This window comes from Pteropus medius, unplaced genomic scaffold, assembly GCF_902729225.1.
Source record: "Pteropus medius unplaced genomic scaffold, Ma_sr-lr_union100, whole genome shotgun sequence".
Classification (NCBI taxonomy): domain Eukaryota; kingdom Metazoa; phylum Chordata; class Mammalia; order Chiroptera; family Pteropodidae; genus Pteropus; species Pteropus medius.
Window position 1 is genome coordinate 1,110,535 of NW_024343578.1, and position 19,061 is coordinate 1,129,595.

The 19,061-nt window shown below is 41.0% G+C and overlaps 1 protein-coding gene across 6 annotated transcripts in view; it reads left to right on the forward strand.

Moving 5' to 3' along the window:
- The window catches only part of ERC2 (ELKS/RAB6-interacting/CAST family member 2), a 907,956-nt gene that overhangs the window by 805,248 nt on the left and 83,647 nt on the right, over positions 1-19,061 (forward strand). For 2 of the 6 annotated variants that reach the window (XM_039867402.1, XM_039867396.1), the window contains one exon: positions 6,281-6,486. The exons of 3 other annotated variants lie outside the window; for them this stretch is intronic. Coding sequence is in view for 1 of the 3 variants with exons in the window: in XM_039867396.1 (XP_039723330.1) it covers positions 6,281-6,337 (57 nt within the window). In the remaining 2 variants the exon portion in view is untranslated. Of the gene's footprint in view, positions 1-6,280; positions 6,487-19,061 lie in introns of those variants that run through there. One more of the 6 variants, XM_039867405.1, reaches the window with a different exon arrangement.

Consider the following 19,061-nt stretch of genomic DNA (forward strand, 5'->3'; position numbering starts at 1 on the left):
GTTGGCCTTGGATTAGGTTTGCCAGATTTCACAAATAAAAATAGAGCACACCTAGTTATATTTGAATTTCAGATAAACAACAAATAATTTTTTAGTAGCGCTCTTGAGAAGTGGGGAAATTGGGTCAGCTTTGCAGACACGCGAAGAGCCCTTTTCAACTCTAGAACTCTTGTTGCAAAAATTAAGGGAAATTTACTGTAAACAAGCACAGGATCTTTTTGAGGTGATGAAAATGTTCTAAAACTGGTTTGTGGTGATGAGTATACAACTCTATAAATTTACTAAAAATTGTTTAACTTCTACTGAAAATAGATGAACTTGATGGGATGTAAATTATAGCCCAGAAAACTATTTTTAAAAATTAAGGGATAGCTTTATAACAACTATTGCTTAATTTTTATTTTATTCTGAGTTTCAGACTAATTTGAGAATATGATGAAAACCATAAATCTACTCTTTAAAGTGTAAAAGTGCCTACACCAAGTTTTACATAAAATTTCTCAATTTACTAAAGTTTACCTCTAGATGCCAACTCCTGCTTTAACCTGGATTCTACACACCGTTAAAATGCTTTTCTGGACCTTAGGAGTAAGGCTTACACCTGGCTAAAGCAAGCAGTTGCTGCTCTTAGATACAGTCACTCACTATAAGGGTGACCTGTGTAACTAACACTTGCCACCCCAGTGAGACTGTCTCTTCCACATTTCATGCTGGGAAGGACATGGAGAAGGCAGCACTTGTCTTAAGGTATATGTACGGCCTTGTTTTTTGTTTTTTGGGTTTTTTTTTGGAAACAGTGGTAAATGCCTGCTTAAGCAGGCCCATGTTCCTACCTTGACTAAAGTCTTTGGTACAAACAAAATGTTCACATGCCAGTAGGTGGACTCAGTCAGGAGGTACCTCCATCAAAACACACACAACTCATTCTGTGGCTTTAGTGCCAGCCGGAATTGGGAAGCGGGCTACTCTTTTAGCACAGGATGAATAACTGATAGAGAGGGGTGGGGTGGGATGCTTATCCACAGTAAGAGTATACCCTGAGAAACTCATTCTTTATTTATCAAGAGTTGAGAACTAGCTCCTCCAGATTTAATTACTAAATTCTACAAAGGACAGTTCTTTATACAGCTCATAAGAGTCCCTATGGACCTCTACTAGAACATTCAGACTAGTGCTTCTATTTTTCTATTATTGTTTGTGTTAAACATTACCTCTTCACCAAAACAAAATAAATAATAAGACTGAAAGAAGAATAGGAGGAGGGCCAAGTCTCCTCAGAGACCCCTTTATTCTTGCTCTTTCTCCACTTGAGACATGGTCACACCCTAGCAGTCAGATTTCACTGGTCGTAGGAGACAAGTGAGGGCAGTTGAAGAATGAGAGGCCGGAAGAATGGGACAGCTGGAACAGGGTGATAGCTGGAGGAGGAGGCTGACTGGGAACTGAGGAAGCAGTGGTGTCCTAGCCCTGAGAAGCTGAACTCCCCTAATATACCTCACCAACTCCTAAGGCAGTAGAACTTCCTAGAATCCAAACATTTTTCAATAAAACCCCAACAAAGGCCAGTCTGCACACACAAACCGACCTGATTCTTCTGACAGACTTGATCAGAAACCAGTACTTTGAGGTGTGCAGAAGTCTGTGCCTTGAAGCAAAGCCTCGTGAGAACCCCACTATTGTGGAATTCCTGGTCTGGCCTCAGCTAGCTGCTTGGGTGAAGACATAACTAACGAATTAGCTGATACTATTTCTAATTAACAATCCATATGTTAATTACATGAATTCTATCTTCTCATTCAAACCAACCTGAAAGGAAGGACCTCTGCCAGCCCACTGAAAGTAAATGCCTTTGCTTTAAAAATATTCTATAAATCCTTCAATTTTGCTTATATTAAATGTCTTTGCCCACATATGTCCAAATTAGTGAGGCTTTACTATTTTTGTATTTTTCTCTGCAGGGTGAGTTTTAGGCCTTTGCTGGAGGGATTAGTTCTATTTGACCTCAGCCTCTTCTACCTTTTTGGCTGACGCCGAATCCAGAGAAACCAACAGCAATCTTAAAGTTTTGTTGTCTTTCCTGCAAAAAATGAGGTCAGATACCTACTCTGGAACTCTCCCTATAGATACCTGTTCTTCATTTTTAATTTTCTCCACCATATTATTTTCCTCTTTCTGGTTTTTAGGTAAAATTATATCTATTTGATACATTTTTGCCCCATCCTAGTCCTTAGTGGATCATCAAGTCTTATGTGGCTTCGAGGACCCAAGAGAAGGCTATATTGCTATATTGGATGTTCTTGTTTAGTCAGCTCTCCTCAATGGACATTTTACATGGCTCTTGTAAAGTTCTAATGAATATATGGTTCCCTTACTTCTCACACTTCAGGAAGACACCACAATGCTAGAAGAAATTACATTTTCAAAGATACTGTGAGGCAAATCCAATAAATACTTCAAATGTTTTATTACAGCAGTGATTCTCAGCCACAGGTGATCTTGGCCCAACCCCTATGTCGATGTAAGAAATGTCCAAACCTGTAGAGAATTTTTGAGTTTACTTGAGCCAAACCGACGACAATTGCCAGGAAGCAAAATCTCAATGGATTAAGAAAATGCACTAGAGAATGGCAGTTTTGCAACTTACACATTAGAATCAAAGGAAGAGACATGAGGGGGTTCCGTGAAGTCCGTTGGTGGTAGATTCAGGGGCTGGGATAAAGCACAGTAGAGAAATCTTTGGGATTGGATCAAAAAAGTAAACAGAGACACATACTTCTTTTACATTGCTGGGTACAGAATAGTTGATAATTAACAATTACTGCACATAGAGATGGTATTTGGGGAACAAGATAACAATGAGGGTTCTGTGATCTGGTGCTCTGCTGGGAGGTTGTGCCCTGAGTGGTCTGGAAAATGAGAATACTCTGACACTCCAAGGGTATGTTATCTTAGATGCAAAAAGACAATAGACAGGCTCACTTAAGGTAAAGATTGACCTCTGTCAGGGAAGCCACAGGCCTAGGATGTGACTCCGCCATGCCCACTTTTAATCAGGAATGTTTACATTCAGACTATCCTATGCGGTTACTTTCCATTTCCGAGTTTATAGGGCCCGCCGTGCTCCATTTTGATGAGTGCACATGTCCTGATTTCTTACATCCCGTACAGATCTAGGAATTGGAGAGCACAAGGGTACCTCCGAGCAGGGCAAAGTGCAGGGTTGAGGCAGGCCTCCTCGGCTCCAACAGCTGTCTCAGCTCCAAGGAGAGACAACTTTGACCAAAGCAGAGGACCAAAAAGTTACAAGGATGTTTAGTTTGTGATAAAAATCATTTTGCAGATTAAAGTGCTTCCTCCTACCCATAAAATGGTATGTTCTTTAAATAATTCAAAAATAGGAGATATTTAACTATATTGTGAGCGGGAGGCAGGACTGCTGCTCAGAGCCACGGTCAATTAATTCCACCCTTGTAATCAAGCTGGGTAATTAAGCTGTAGGTGGTAGCGCTCTTCGTATTTTCTCCAGTGTGCTATGCAACTACCCCATGTTCTAAATGCCACTACTGTCAGCATGAAGGGATTCGGGGAGTTTCCTGGAACCCGTTTCTCTCTCCACTCTCTTGGCTCCATTCTCCCTCACTCTTTCTGTGGTCGTAAGGTGGCTGCTCAACCACCAGATCTTACTTCCTCTCACACGCAAGTCCAATGAAGAAGTGAGACTTTCCCAAGATTCTCAGCAAAGTCACAGTGTCTCTCCCTGCCTTTGATTGGCTCAGGCGCTCATGCCTGGGCCAGTGCTGTGGCTGGGGAAATGCTAGAGGCCGATTGCCTGAGGCCGATTGCACACCGCTGAGCTGGAATGGAACCTGTTGTGACACATTTGTGCCGAAAGAGGGGCAGATGTGTTGCCTTAAAGAGAAATTGGGGTAAGGCAATCAAAATAAACTATCTTATTATTCAAAATGAATTATTGTATTCTCCTGGAATGAGGATAAACGCGCGCGCACACGCACACACACGCGCGCACACACACTCACACACACTACTGCTAGTATGAGGCTTCGGATTCTGTGCTGGAAGACTGGGGTCCTTGCCCTGGCTTTGTCTTTAATGCCCTGACTTTGCCGTTAACTAGTTGCGTAATTCGAGATAACTCCGTAATTCTCTCCCTGTCTCCTTTTTCTGATCTGCAGCATGGAAATAATAATACTGTTAGGGCGGTTATGAAAATCAAACAGGTATCTTTGGATATTAGAAGCACTGTGCATACAAGTAGTTGTTTAGATGCCAATGAATTCAGTTCGGCTTCTAGAATCTAGAAGAATCTAGACCAACTACAACCCACCTAGCTAGTCCGTGTCAGCCTTCAGAAGCCAGTATCTAAATTTATCCCAGTCCTCATTGTTGCAGGTCAGTGTGGGAAATCTTCTGAGGTCAATGATTGAGGTAATTGGCTTGACACGGATCTTAAAAAGCCTCTATGTTAAATGACATAATTGGTTTTAATTATATAATAACAGCACTTAAAGTGTGGGGGTGAAAGGTTACTATTATATTTAGAAGTGAGATCCCCAAATGAAGCAAGGGTGTTTAAGCCAGTCTTTCTTCGAATTTCTCTTTTTATTTTTTCAGAGGGAAGTCAGAGTAGGCTGGCCTTGGCCCTGGCCATTTTGGGATGATTATCCTGCATGAGGTAGTGCTGGGACTGCTCACAGCATCATAGGAACCTTTGTAAAGAGAAGGGAAAGGGCTTCCGTAAAGACCTCATTGTGATCTGAAGTTAATGAGCAGTGGGAACTCAACTGTCAGCAATTGAATCTGCTTGGGCAGGGTAATTATATGATTGCCTCTGGTGTTTGCACATGCACAAGAATATTTTTATTGGAAGAAACCTAATTGCTTACTTACTTAGTGGAGGGAAAACCTAAACAAATTTGTGTTGTCATAGGTTAAAAAGACATCCTTTCTTTGTCTCTAAAATAGCTGCCTGCTCCGCTTGTTGGGAGTGTTTTGTTTCTTTCTGTGTTCAATCAGGGATGTTGTTTGCAGGACTTGAATTTTATGATAATATGAAAATGTGAAGGAAAGTGACTTTGGGTGGCATTTTGGTAAAATGATCAAGTGCTTATTGCCATGTCTTAAACCATCTCCTACAATGGCCTCTTTCGTAATGCACAGGTAGCTAGAACCCTGGGCAACACTCAAGCTATGGGGCTGTTCACAGGTTTTTGTTTGTTTGTTTGTTTTGTTTTGCTTTCCTGAGTGGGAAGATTGACTTCATAAGCTATCTGGTTTTCCTTAGTTGCATAAGGCAAGCGGGAGGTATCATGTCTGTGGTATTCTTTTAGACACAAAAGTTACCAAGTGTTAAGAGTAGCAAAGTGCTCCCTCTCTGATTTCCCAGAGACTTGGAGGAAAGGAAAAGGCAAAGTGAAAGCCTAAAGGAAGAAGTCTTGGGGCTGCCACTTTGGTGATGCCAAATTGCAGTCCAGTATCTTGTTTCGACTATCCTGAATGAGCATGGCACGTCACTTACCTATGACGCTGGTGTGCAGAAAACAGATCACTGCAATTAGATCTACTGTATAGGTTCAACTCCACATTATTGCCTTTTTCCCCCCTATCTTCTTATAGAGCAAACTATTTTCTAAGTTCTTTCCTTTCCTGAGATCCTACCTGAAGAGGTAGAAACATGACTGGATTGTGGGGATTGAAGGAACCCCTTGTGATGAGAGCTGCAGACAACAGATCTGGTGCTCTGGTTGGGCGAAGGGTTACAGGCTGGAGAAAGGCTGAGAACAAAGTGCTTTCAGCCCCTCGGACCAGCCATGCTTTCTCATCTCAGAATCTTTCATATTCTCAGAATCTTGTTCATACCCCAATCTTGTCTGGCTAACCCAATGGGTCCTCTGGGTTCAGTGTTAAATGTCACTTCTTCCAGGAAGCCTTCCCTTATTATCAGCCACCATTCTGGGTTGGCTGTCCTTGCTTTGCTCTCCATGGCATCCTCTAGGTTCCTTTACTTTTTGTCCTTTAATTGCTTGTCTCATTCTTCTAAATAAATGGCCCATAAGCTCCATGAGGGCAGGGCTCGTGTTTATATTTGTCACTACTATAGCCCCAGAGCCTGGAACAGTGCTTGATGAGTGTGTTCGGAATGACTGAATGAGGAAAGAAAAGTTGCTGGGTGTCCTAAGGAATCGTGGTACGTGCTGCCTGGGCTTCCCTACCCTTGCTGTTAATACCGCTTTCTTGTTGCTTATAATTTTCATTGCCCCAGATGATCCAGCTCTGTTGGAGGCACGGAGGCACAGTCAAATCTCATGCTGTACATTGATCACCTGTCCAACCTTTGCCTAGAGTGGGAGCCCCCAGTTCCTTCAAGAGATCCAACTTTACCTGTCTGTAAAGAAGAAGAGGAGGAGGGAGACAGCGGGAGGATCCGGTGGCAGTGTAACACCAGAGCAGGTCCAGTGTTTACTTTAACCCTTTTGGAGGTGGGTAACTGCAAATGCCATGGGGAGCTGGGTTTCAGAGAGGTTCTGCTTAATGACCTTGGGGGCTCACATGTACTTTGTTTTTTGCTAGGGTATAGGGATTGCTGTTTTCATATTTAATTTGTAGTCAGACTGTTCCATGTTTCCAACCAGCATAGAACAAGAATCCAGATTTGTTATCCACATGAGGGAAATTGTCACATTGGCCTTGTGTTGTTTGTGTCTTGCTATGTGAGCAGAGAGCATGGTTCATTCATCGGTTCTTATTTCATGACTATTATATTTGTTGTCTGCTTTTCAAGGCCTATGATTTTCAATAGCCTTTCTTGTTTTGATTCTCTGGCTTTTGACGCTTCGAATCCCCCATCCCAGGTCAATCTCTTAGACCATCAGATCCTGAGTAACTACTGAATAGATGAGATTTCATTTAGAACCACTCCTCAGTGTTTAATTATAGCCCTACACAATTCTGGGGTATGTCTAGCCAGCTTTTTCTCTAAGCAGAACGGACTTTGTAGGCCTCAGGGAAGAGAGCTTCCTTCTGAATCCCCCAGGCCCCCAGCTGTCCCTAAGTTTGGACTGTCCATTGTTGGTTGGGCCAAAAATAACAATTTCTGGGCAGATGGACGTTTGAGTGTGGAAACCACGGCCTCACGTGTGATGGGTACAGTAAACCCCGAGAGTCCCTGGGTGCTGCTCACATAGTGGCCTGCTCTAGCTCCCATGGGTCTAAAGCATATTCTCCTTTTGTTGGTTCTGAGTTTCTGTTTACTTTACATTCTTCAGTTGCATTTCTGCTTTAGCATATAAGCACCCAAATTGGAATCTTTGGGGGTTCCATCAAGAAAGAGAGTGTGAACAATCTCTTCTTATAGTAGGTGTGTTCACCAACGCTGTGTGCTTTGAACCAAACAGGGATGGGCCATGGTGGACTTTATTCCTGAATTCCAAGGAAAAGTTTAGTTTAATTTTTAGTTTTGGACTAGCACCACCTCATATCCTTTCTGGACTGAGGCAGGTAATTACTGCCTACACAAATCACATACTTTGACCAGAAAAAAAAAAATCTTTGAATGACATTTGATTTATAATTAAACTTGGCAGTGCAATGTCTAAAGTGTCTCATCTTGTCTAATCACAATAATCTATTTCTTTTCAGAGTACTTCTGCATGTAGGGAGTTAGTCCTCTTGTTATCATTGTAGAATATGGTGAAGAGAATAATTTAAGGAAAGAAAAAGAAAAGACAGAGAAATATTAAAATAAATGATTGCCATTTTAGATCAAACACAAACCACTGATGTTTCTATTGTTTTGTTTGAAAAAAATTTTTCACGTCCCTCCATTGACTGATTTATTCAGCAAACAGATTTAAATATTATCTCCCTAAGTGCCTTGCCTAGACCAGCAACCTGCTTCTCAGCATCACCTTGGACCTTGATAGAAATGCAAATTCTCAGGCTGATCCAGACCTACTGAATCAGATCTGCAGGTAGTCCAGAAAACTGGGTGTGAATGAGCTTCCTGGAGATTCTGCTGCACGCGAAACTTTGAGAACTATTGGTTTAAAACTTTTGCAAGTGCATAACGTGAGGGTATTAATAGCAGTGTACCTATAGCCCTGTCATCCAGAAGCTTGTGATCCAGTCATGGGTACAAGGCATAAATTCATCAGACAGTTAGGCAGAGTGATCTTTATAAAACGTGAATTACACTTACTTCTCAGGTCCCTCCAGGCGGTTCCCTTTATACTGGAATAAATATAAATGCTTGGCTAGGCTTACAAGGCCCAGCATGCTCCATCCCCCGCCTACCTATCAGGCCTCATCTGATGCTATTCTCTCCCCCACTTCCCCAGCACTCTGCCACGCCACAGTGGCCTTTCTGATCTTCGGATAGGCCTGCTGAGTGTGGTGTCAGCAGAAATGTAGAAGAAGGAGAAAGAAAAGAGAGAATTGCAAAGGTTAAATAATAATTTTGGTCACTAAAGTATTTTTTTCATATGGTGCAATATTTCTGAGCCAGTGTCTTTATTGATTAATATATTGATATACTGATACTTACGTATATTGATGCCATCATATATTAATGTGATAATAAATGCTAGCAGCCTCATCTTTTAGTATAGTTGCCTGAAAAGACTTGCCAAATCATTAAGGAACTATTAAATATAGTTTAGTTTAATCTTAGTGTTATGTATTGGTACTGATTTCTCTCTCTGAGAGTTGGTCAGGCAGACACAGTGCTCAGCCACACACTGTAACTGAATAAACTTGGCTGTAGGTATGAGATGCTGAAGCTGAAATCATCTGTGTGGCACCAGAACATTGATAGAGCTGATGCATGAGTCTTACTGCCTTTACTTACTTTTAGGAGAAATGGTGACCATGTGAAAATGAGGTTTTATCTCTATAAAAAAATTATCTGTGAATGCTATTTTTGATCTTTGGGATATTAAATGTGCCATGTGATTTGGGAACAAAGCAGCCGTTTAGATTTTTATTGTATGTGAAAAAATGGTCTCTCAGGATTCTCTGCATAATAAGAAAGGGGAAACACATTTTTAAAATATGATTTATTAAACAAAGAAACTTGATTTTGAGGCAAAGAGGTTCTTAAAGGTTTAAGACGAGAGCTAAAAACAGGGGCAGTGTTTTTTGCTTTTGTTTTTTGTCTCGATTTTGTTTTGACTACCCAGAGTAATAGGCAATATTATTTTATAAGAGTAGTGTCTCTGGTTTGGGGTACTGTTTGCTTTTTAGGAAGCCTCTCATTTGAGATCTTCAGCAGAGGAGAGAAAGATTGGTTTGGAGGAGCCATCAAGGAAAGTGGGCTGTGGGGAGGTGCTCGCTCCTAGCAGCCCTTCAGCTTCATCTTGCCTTGTAAAGTTCTAGGAAACCAGGACATCTCCTCACGACCAAGCTCCCTGACTTCCCAGGAAGCTTTTCCCGTTGGAAGGAGAAGCTAGTTTGCCCCATATGGAATATGCATATAAACAAGACAGACATGCCCTGTCCCTGCCCTCTTAAAGCCTACAGCCCAGAGGCCAGAGACTTCAGTAAATAATTGCAGGGATAAAGATGCATTTTCACACATTGAAAGGTGCTCTGAAGGATGTGAGAGCTGGGAGAGCAGAGAACAGGGAAGCAGGCTTCCTCTGGGGCTGACAGGGAAGGCTTCTCTGTAGACACTGAGAACTGAAGGATGATCAGGTGTTCATTTTGGGTATGTGTCTAGGTTGGTGGCATAGTGGGGAGTGTCACCGGGGAGCTGGCATCACCTCCTATACTAGCTGGGACTTGACTCATAGAGGCTACCACAGCAGAAAGTCTGGGGTGAAAACACCCAAAGTCTCCCTGCAGAGCAAACCCCAAGGGAAGGGCTTTTCACCACAGAGATTGAGGTTTCCTTGCCACTGACGACAGATGCTCTGTACCCAAGTGTGACATCAGCACCTTGGCATGTCTTTCTCTTACTTTTGTTGGTGGTTCCTCCAACTCTTCAGGTGCCTCTCTCTGAGATCTTATTTTGGGGGCAGCCTCTGAGGGTCTCCTCCTTGAGAGCAGACTGCCTGTGGGGGGGCATTTACTATTCTTTAGAGGATTCTTACATAGCTTTTAGGGAGAGATTTGAGCACCTTCAGAGAATATTCCTGGGTGTGGCCAGCAGTTCCTGGGAGGGAGAAATTGCCTTCGGCTACTGCCTTCTTGACCCAGACTCATCACTATACATTTTATCTGTCTCGGCCAGAACACAGTTTGAGTACGGGTTCTGTCTTTTCCTTGGTGCCTGGCATGTTGATTTGTGTAGATGTGGTACTCAGAAATAGTTGACAAATGAGAGAAGAGATTCTACAAATCCAGATGCCCTTGCTGTGCTGAGGCTTGATTTCAGGAATGTGAGTAAAAGCAATGTCTAATTCATTTATTTTTTCCATCCACCCAACCAAAAGCAGTTCTTGAGGACTTACTGTTTAACTGTGCAGCCAAAACACCATGGCCAGCACATGATAAGTCACCACTGATTCTAGTTATTATAGAGGAAGTGCAGAACTAACTCTTTCTGGATTCCGAATCTCTTTGTGTTTTTGTCCCGCTGTTTTGCAGAAGCCCCAGCTGTTCATCCCTCTCCTGTCATTTAGGAGTGACAGTCCAGGGTACCAGGCTCTGAGTGTATCTGCTTCTCCTCAGAGAGGCAGAACTCTCCCATAGGAGGGAACTTGTGACATAAGCTCTGACATTTTGAAGTGCCTAAGGACAGCTCACTGGCTGTCTGCACAAAGCCTGGGTGAACACAAGATGACAGGAAGTGGTTGAACTTCAGGGCATTCTGACTGTTTTTTCTTTTTTAAATTAACAAATTAATGAAGATAGTCATTTGGAGCATCTAAGTTTCTACTTGTTTCTGTGAAGACAGGATTTCTTTTATTAAGGCAAAGGGACTATTTCTGCAGACCTGAAAAATTTGAGCTGGTGATCCAAAACAGAGCCTACAAAGTCAATTCTGCCCAAGTGACAGTTTGGCTGGCCTACACAGGTTCCCTAAAACCTTCATATATCACAACAAATCTAGCTTTCTGGATTTGAGGGGAGATCAGATGATTGAGCTACACAAGGCCATATACCCAGTGATTCCCACAGTAATCCCCTTTGTCCTAGCCCACCCTCTCCAGTTTATTGGTCACTGATGTCTGCCTTGCTTACAGCAGGCTCACATCCCTCATTCTTGTTACCTCCCTGGTCCCTGTCAGCATGGCGTGCAACCCTGATTGAGATATGAAGAAGAGCACCTTGTGGTGGGTTTGCCATGGCCTGCAGCACCAGTGACCTGTCCAGATGCCATGTGTCAAGGCTCGTAGGTCCAATGTCACTGGATCATCACCCAACCCGAACTTCTCATAAGAACCAAGTGGGTGCTCATCTAGGCCCCACCTCAGGGATTCTGACTCAGTTGCTCTGGGGTGAGGCTCTGAGGCCAGGTCGACATGCAGAGCTTCTGAGCCTGCAGTGCGGCCTGTACGCAGCTCACCTGCTTTCTGGACAAGTATTCTGCTCCCAGTGACACTCTCGTAGGCCTCAGTCTTTTCCTGAATTGGTCTTGAATATCACAAACCACCGTCATAAACATAGATTCAAAGAAAAACACATGTGCCAAAAGTGGCTCTTAAAAGAAAAGAGATATAATGCAAAAAGCAAAAATGCTTTAGTTTGAAATCTTAATTAGGTGAACAAAAGTGGAAATTGGGTGCAGAAGATGGTAGACACAAATGCTTGCCTTGTCTTACGCTTGAGAGTAGAGAGGTACTTCTGTATCTGCTGGTTCCTGAGGCAGGCCAAGTCTGTGCTTCTTATAGGAAGCCTCCTATTTTCTTACTAGATGCTCGTGAATTGTTTTTTCTTTATGTAGATAAGTCAGTACTTTGACCAGACTATATCTAGTATCTGCCTCCCTTAAATTTTCCTGGTGTTCACTAAGCCCTTTTAACCTGCTACATATGTTTTCAATCTATATAAATTTATTGCTTCTTTTCGTAGTTTTAGCCTCTTCTTCTGATGCATCTGTTATCCTCAGGTCCTTCACTATCTAATGTCCATATCCATCATCTTGTCCCTCATAGATTACATCTCTATATTCTGGGATAACTTTGCAAGTTTACGCTTTATCTCACTGATGGTATTTTCTATCAGTGACTGAGCTCATAGGTGCTTCTAATGCCAATTGTGAGACCATGATTCCATTTTTAGTGGGTGGTAGATGGTAGAAATTCCTTCTGTTTTCTATCCTTGATATACTCCTCTGCTTCAGTGCCCCATATGAGCTTTTAGACTGATAGAGGCCCAGAGAAGCATGTGATTTGCCAGAGGTCACGTAGTCAGCTCCTGGTGGAAGTGAGAGTAGAACTCTGGTCTCCTACCAGTCCAGGGCCCTTTTTATCCCCAAGACCCCACTTGCAGGATTGACACTGAGGTACAAAATAAATAATTGAATAAAATCATTATTGTCATCAAGCTGATCAAAATCTCATACCTATTTAGTGTGAGTATTCCAGCTGAGAATTGCTTACCCCATATTCGCCTCTTCTACAGCATAGCTTGCCTCAATAAACAGCTTTCATTAGAGAGTTTAAATGTAGAGAAAGTTTAAAGCAGCGATTTTCAGTTGGGTGCAGTTTCACCCCCCGGGGGACATTTGGCAATGTCCAGAGAAATTTTTGATTATCACAACTCAGGTTGTGTGTGAGTGAGGAGGGTGCTGCTTATATCTAATGGGTAGAGGCCAAGGACCATGCTAAACATCCCACAATGCACAGGGCAGTCCTCCTCCCCAGCAAAGATTTATCCTGCTTAAAATATTAATAGTGCTGATGTTTAAAAACCCTGCTTCAAAGGGGACAAATTTTACATTTTAACTCAGCGAAATACAGTTTATCTGTAGACTAATAAAGCCCCTTGGGAAGCCTCAAACACACACACACACATACAATACAATATATATGTGACAATTTCTGTTATATGTATAGATATTATTGTGACTTTTAAAATCCCTTTAAAAACATTACTGAATTCCTAGTAGCTTTTTGTCATCAGCTGTTTTTCTGAATCAAAAGATAAGAGAAATAATATTCCTTGAGTGAAAGGGGTATGCGAAAATTTTTGATCTTTTAAAAGAGTCCCCATCAAAATTGTTCTACTCCTGTCTTTCGTGATACATTTGAAATTTGATTTTATCTTCATCAAGTAGCTCCCAATCCAAAGAAAAATTCTCAGTGCCTGATGGATCTCACCAGTGGCTATAGTGTCGGGGCAGATCTGGCAAGCAGATGTTTATGGTGGAAAGTTTCCATTCTAGAATAGTTCCTTCTGAGGCAGGAGGAGGGTTAGGTCAGAGAAGAATGTGCCAGACAATATGCTCCTTTTGTTAATCGATGCTGTCATCTTGGCTGCCCCTATAGCAGCCTCGTCTTCCTGAAATCTTCAGTAAAAAGCCATTCAACAAATACATCTGGCATTGGCCAAGATTTTTCTAGCTCAGCTCTAACAACAAGTAATGGATTTAATCAGATTCAAAGGAACCTTAAGACTCATTCTATAACAGTATTATATCTCCTGAAGAGCTCCAAAAGGCACGTGATCAAAAAACAGTTTCTTGAGCAAAACTCGCTAACAACTAATGCAAAGTAATTGTGTTGGCTCTGCAAGGATCTGAAATCTTAGCAACATTTATCTAGTTCGTTGGCACACATACTATATTCAGTGCTTTGTTGGATTCATCTAATTAGTCTTCATAGCAACCTATGAAGTAAGTACTGATCTTATGACCATTTCATAGATATGGAAACTGAGGCTTAGGCTCACTAGGTGACTGTCCAAAGTCATGCAATGATTGCTCCTTCTTTAACCATTGGTCTGATAATTCAGCCACAATGCTGATTTTGAGTCAATAAGCTATTATTTTAGGCTCCGTCTCTTGTTTCTTTAATTGGAAAATACAGTCCTTGTACAGACATGCAGTTATTATGAGAAATGATTATTTGAGACAATTTTAATAGATTTGGCAAAGGCTAATATATATAATAGTAATGAAAACACTAAGACAGATAAAAAAGCTATTTCCAAGTTGTTTTCTCTGTCCTCATTTGTGCAGCCTCCACACATGATAGGATGGGATACAGAAGTCGCTTGGAGGGGATCAGAGTGAGGCTCACAGTCAGGAACCTGGTCTTTTCATTAATAAGATATGGCTTTAAGCAGGTCACATAGATTTGCAAGGTTTCAGACTTCTTCTGGCACATGGTAGAGGTCATAGGTTATTCAATAACCATTTCTTTGACATCTGTTACATATGCGGATACGATGACTATCTCTTACTGAGACTGTCACACAAATAATCCTAATGTAATGTGATCTGTTCTACAGGAGAGATCTGTACCTCTATGAGGGGCTCTGAGCGCTGCAGGCTGCTAAGTCAGGCTGACACCAGCAAATGTTTATTGAATGCCTACTATGTGTCAGGCTCCATTCCAAAGTGAGAGTTTGCAAATGCATTCCATTTTGGGGTGTGGAGGGTGGGGAGAGATAACAAACATGCAAATGAACAAATAAAGTGATTTCAGAGACCAGTTAATTGCATGAAGAAAATACAATAGAGTGATATAATAAAGAGCGACTGGGGATGAAATGAGCTATTCGACCTAAAGTAATCAAAGAGTTCTTCTCTGAGGAGGTGATGCCAAAAAAGGCCTTGGAAAATGAGAGCGATTTTCTGCACACAGAACTGGTAGAATAGACTAAATACATAAGTTTCTAAAATTTCATTCTTTCAATGGAGAATTTCAGATGTCAAGCATGTAATATCACTTTTTGTGATTTGTTGAGATTCTATAATGGCCAAGCACATGTTTAATTTTTTTTTTTTAACATTCTATGTGTACTTGAAGAGAATGTGTTTTCTCTGTTTGAGTGCATATTTGTTTTTTAGATGAAGCTTATAGATTATATAACTGAAATCTATATCTCTAGTAATGTTTAGTTGTTTAACTGCTCACTTTCTGAGAGATAAGCATTCAAATACTCATGATGATTATGGATTTGGTCATTTCTCTTAGTAATTCTATCAATTTTTATTTTATCTTTCTCTAGGCTGTTAACTGTATTAAATTTCTTTAATGTTATAGCATCTTGCTCGGTTGTTCTTGTCAATTAAAATCCCCATTTATCCCTATTAATGTTTTTACCTACAGATTTTATTTTGTCTGATAATATTGCTATAGCAACATCCTTTTGTGGTTAATGTGTGTGAATGTATGCTTTTTCCATCCTTGTATTTAGCCTCTGTGTGTCACTCGTCTATATCATGAGTAACATAAAAGTGTTTTGTTCTTTTTTAATCTGATGTCTCTGTCTTTTGATGGGTGAATTTAAGCTGTTTATGTATAGTGTAACAAATCTATCTGGACTTGACTTTTTCTTCTTATTTTGCATGTTGTATTATCATGGGTGTGGTTTTTTTTTTCCTTTCTTTTCTCTCCTTTACTGCTCTGTTTGAATGGACTGTGCTTTTTTTTGTTTCTTTTTATTTTTCCTTCTACTGGTTTGGAAGTTACATATTCTATTTCTCTTCTCTTCATGGTTTGGATAGTACCTAGAGCAGATTTTGGAAAATACTCAGAGGCTCTTAGTACGTTACCTTTGGTTGGCTTAATGGCTTTCTCTAGTGTTCTGACTCCCCAGTGGTTGGGTCTTTAATGGGCAAGTGTGTAAACGAAAGTGCAGAACATAGTCACTGTACTGATTATATCTCGACGTGTGGGTTTCCGACTTGCCTTTGCCAAGATCTGTGCCCTGTTGCCTGAGGGTTCTGATCATTGACAAACCATAAAATCCTCATGGGTTCTGGGTAACATAGTGGCTTCTAAGCAAGGAGTCACTCAGTTTCTTCTGTTGCCCTTCTCCTTGTCTGCATTTGAGCTCTTGTAAGTAATGATAAATGTTAAATAGCTCCAATAAAACTGTTGAATTATCAGTTTTTAAACTGTATAAAACCCTGACATTTTCATTAGATCCTAGCCTTGAGGAATGTCCGGCTTTCATCCTAACGGACTTGTTTACTTCTGCAGAGAGTCTTAATGTGCTGCTTATGGGAGAGATCTTACCGTCACCTGCTCTTAAATGGGAAAGTCTTTGTTCAGCCAAGGATTTTTGGAAAAGGATTTGCAAGAGGGTTTTTTTCTGCCCCCTCTAGTCTCCCTGCCATCTCCCAAAAGGGTAAGGGATGGGAATAGAGTCTTTGAAGAACTTTAGTATTGGACAGGAAACTTCAACATAAAATAATCCTGCAGAGTCCATTAGAAGACAAAATGTTGGAAAGATGCTATTAAACCACTATTTAGTTCCAATGTATCCTGTTAAAGATAAGCAAGTTTTATCTATGACTTTTTGACCTCAATCCTTTGGTCTACATTTAAACAGATATCTTGAATTTGGATTAATAAACACTCTGTGTATATTAGAGAAAACATTTAAAATGGTTGGGTCCTTTTAAGCAAATAAGAAAACAGAGGACTTTTATCTTCTGATCGTTGCACATATTTTCAGCACTTTTCCAGAAGTTGCCGAATTCTTCATGAACAAATGTAGAGTCATCTCAATTTAACAAGCTGGAAAATGTGTGCGCTGAAAGACAGACTTGTCATAATACAACAGGGTTGGGAAAGTTAACTTTCCTGGAATCAACAAGTTTGCAATTTATGGCAAGATTTCTTGCTTATTTTAAAAAAGAATTTCTCTTTCTGTATTAGCTTGTCGAATATGTCATTGACAAGTTTGTCTATTTTTATATTTGAAGAGAGGCAGCCTAGCACGGAGAGGCAAAGTCTCTGAGTCAAGCAGATCAAAATTTGAATTCTGCTTCTAGTACATACTGACATACTGAATTCTGCTTCTAGGACATACTGAATTCTGGTTTTTTCATCCTTAAAATAATAAACCCACTTTTCAAGAGTTGATATGAACATTAAGCAAGATAAAATATGTGAACTTCTTATTATAGAACCTGGTACATAGTAGGGGACCATTCAGTGACATTTGATAATGATGATAATGGTAATGATGATGATGGAAACGAAGAAGAAGGAGAAGAGGATGGTGGTGGAAACAATGATGATAAAGATGGTGGTGGTAGTGGTGTTGGTGAAGATGATGATGTTAATGATGAGGATGTCGATGATGGTGGTAGTAGTGGGGATAACTGGATGTTAGGAGAGAGGTAATCAAGTAACTTGAGAAAAGGCAGAATTATCTATTATTACACAACCTACAGTCCCCCAGCTTCTACTTGGGCACTTTCAGTCGTTAGGAGATACTTTCTTAATAAAATTCCATTATAGATGGCAAACCACAAAAGCCTAGTTTATTCATGCAACTGTGTTTTCAGGCCTGGATTTGTCTTTGAAAAAGCTAAGAAATATTATTTTTGCGTCATTTGACCCTGTTGACACCCATATCCTTCCTAAAGCTTGCTCATTCCTTGGCTTCTGTGACATTGTATATCTTGGGGTTCTTCTGTCTCTTTGAACATTTCCCTGCCATCTCTTTGCCAGCTTCTCTTTCTGTATGGAACTCAGAGAAGTCAGTGCAGGAATAGAAGAGGGCCAACAGTGAGATTGGGACAGAATCTGAGTGTAGTTTCACAGAAGCAAAGAAGGGCAACAGTTCCAGGTAGAGGAGGAAGGTCAGTATTTTTTAATATAAGAGAAATGATGAGGATGAGGAAGGCTGGGCAAGACTATTACTTTTGACAATGAAAATTCAGTGTTGGTGTCTGACACAAAATCACTGGGATGGTGAAAGAAGAAGAATGGAAGAGTACCTGGGAGATGAGAGGTGCAGGCCACAGACATCGAAGAGAGAAAGGAGGTTGCACAGTGGAAAGACTTTTTTTTCAGATAGGAGAGAATAAGGCCTATTTGTAGACTAATAGGGAGGAGCCAGAGGAAGCTGAGTGTGAGGACACAAAAGCAAGCAGATATTTGGTCCTGGAGGAAATGGGAAAGGGAGGAGGAGGAGTAGTTCATTGGCCCATAAAATCACCTGCCACATCCTCAGGTAGCATAGAGGGTATATCACTAGGGGAGGAAAAGTATAATCTGTGAGGCTCATGTTGAATGACTTTGACCTTCTCTTAACAGTAGGTGAGGTCTCTGATGAGAGCGAGAGTCATTTGGAGGCATAAGGATCTTGGGCAAGTCTAACAAGAAACACTGCCTGAAATGGGAGAGGGAGTCAGTCAGTGCTAATTGGAAGACTTGCCAAGTACCTCTATGAAGGAGAGAAAGTGCGTATTTCTGGATCTTCCCTTACTATTCTTGCCCTGGTTTTTATCCCTCGGATCTTCAGTGTACCATAAGCACCCTGGAATTCCACAGGTGGCCCTTTGGTGTTCTCACTTCCCCCATGGGTCCCTCTCTTCTCCCCATACCCAGCCCAGCTGTCAGATGGTTGTCACATAGAAATGAACCACTGGACTGATTTTCACCTAGGTGAGGAAGATTGCAAGGGCATAATGTTTCATTAGTGTCACAGGTAGTTAAGTAGAAGGAGCACAGGATCAGGAGTCAAGGACATGGAGTATAGTCCCAGGTCTAGTTTTCAACCTGTTATTTTGCCCTTCTATAACACAGAATGTCATGTCTTTCTTCTCGTACCTGGTATACTGTAGGTGCTCATAGAATTTATCTGACGGATAGAGATAATGAAAGATCTTCAAACATCCCATTGTCCTATGCAAATGTGAGGGACTATTATTCTGATGTGCATTTTAGCAGGCATGATAGCATTCCAGGGAATAACTCTCTAATAGAAGAATGTTAGCTACCACTGGTGAGTGGGTGAAAGGAGATACTTTTAGCAGAGCTGCATGAGTACTTTTCAGAATTGCTTGGATGTAATCACCTAGAGGTCTGTATCTATTGGTTTGTCTTACAGATAAAGTAGCTCATATCTCTTCAATAAACTGATTCGAGGTGATTTAGTCATTTCTTATTCTTGATATTAAAAAAGTATTCGGT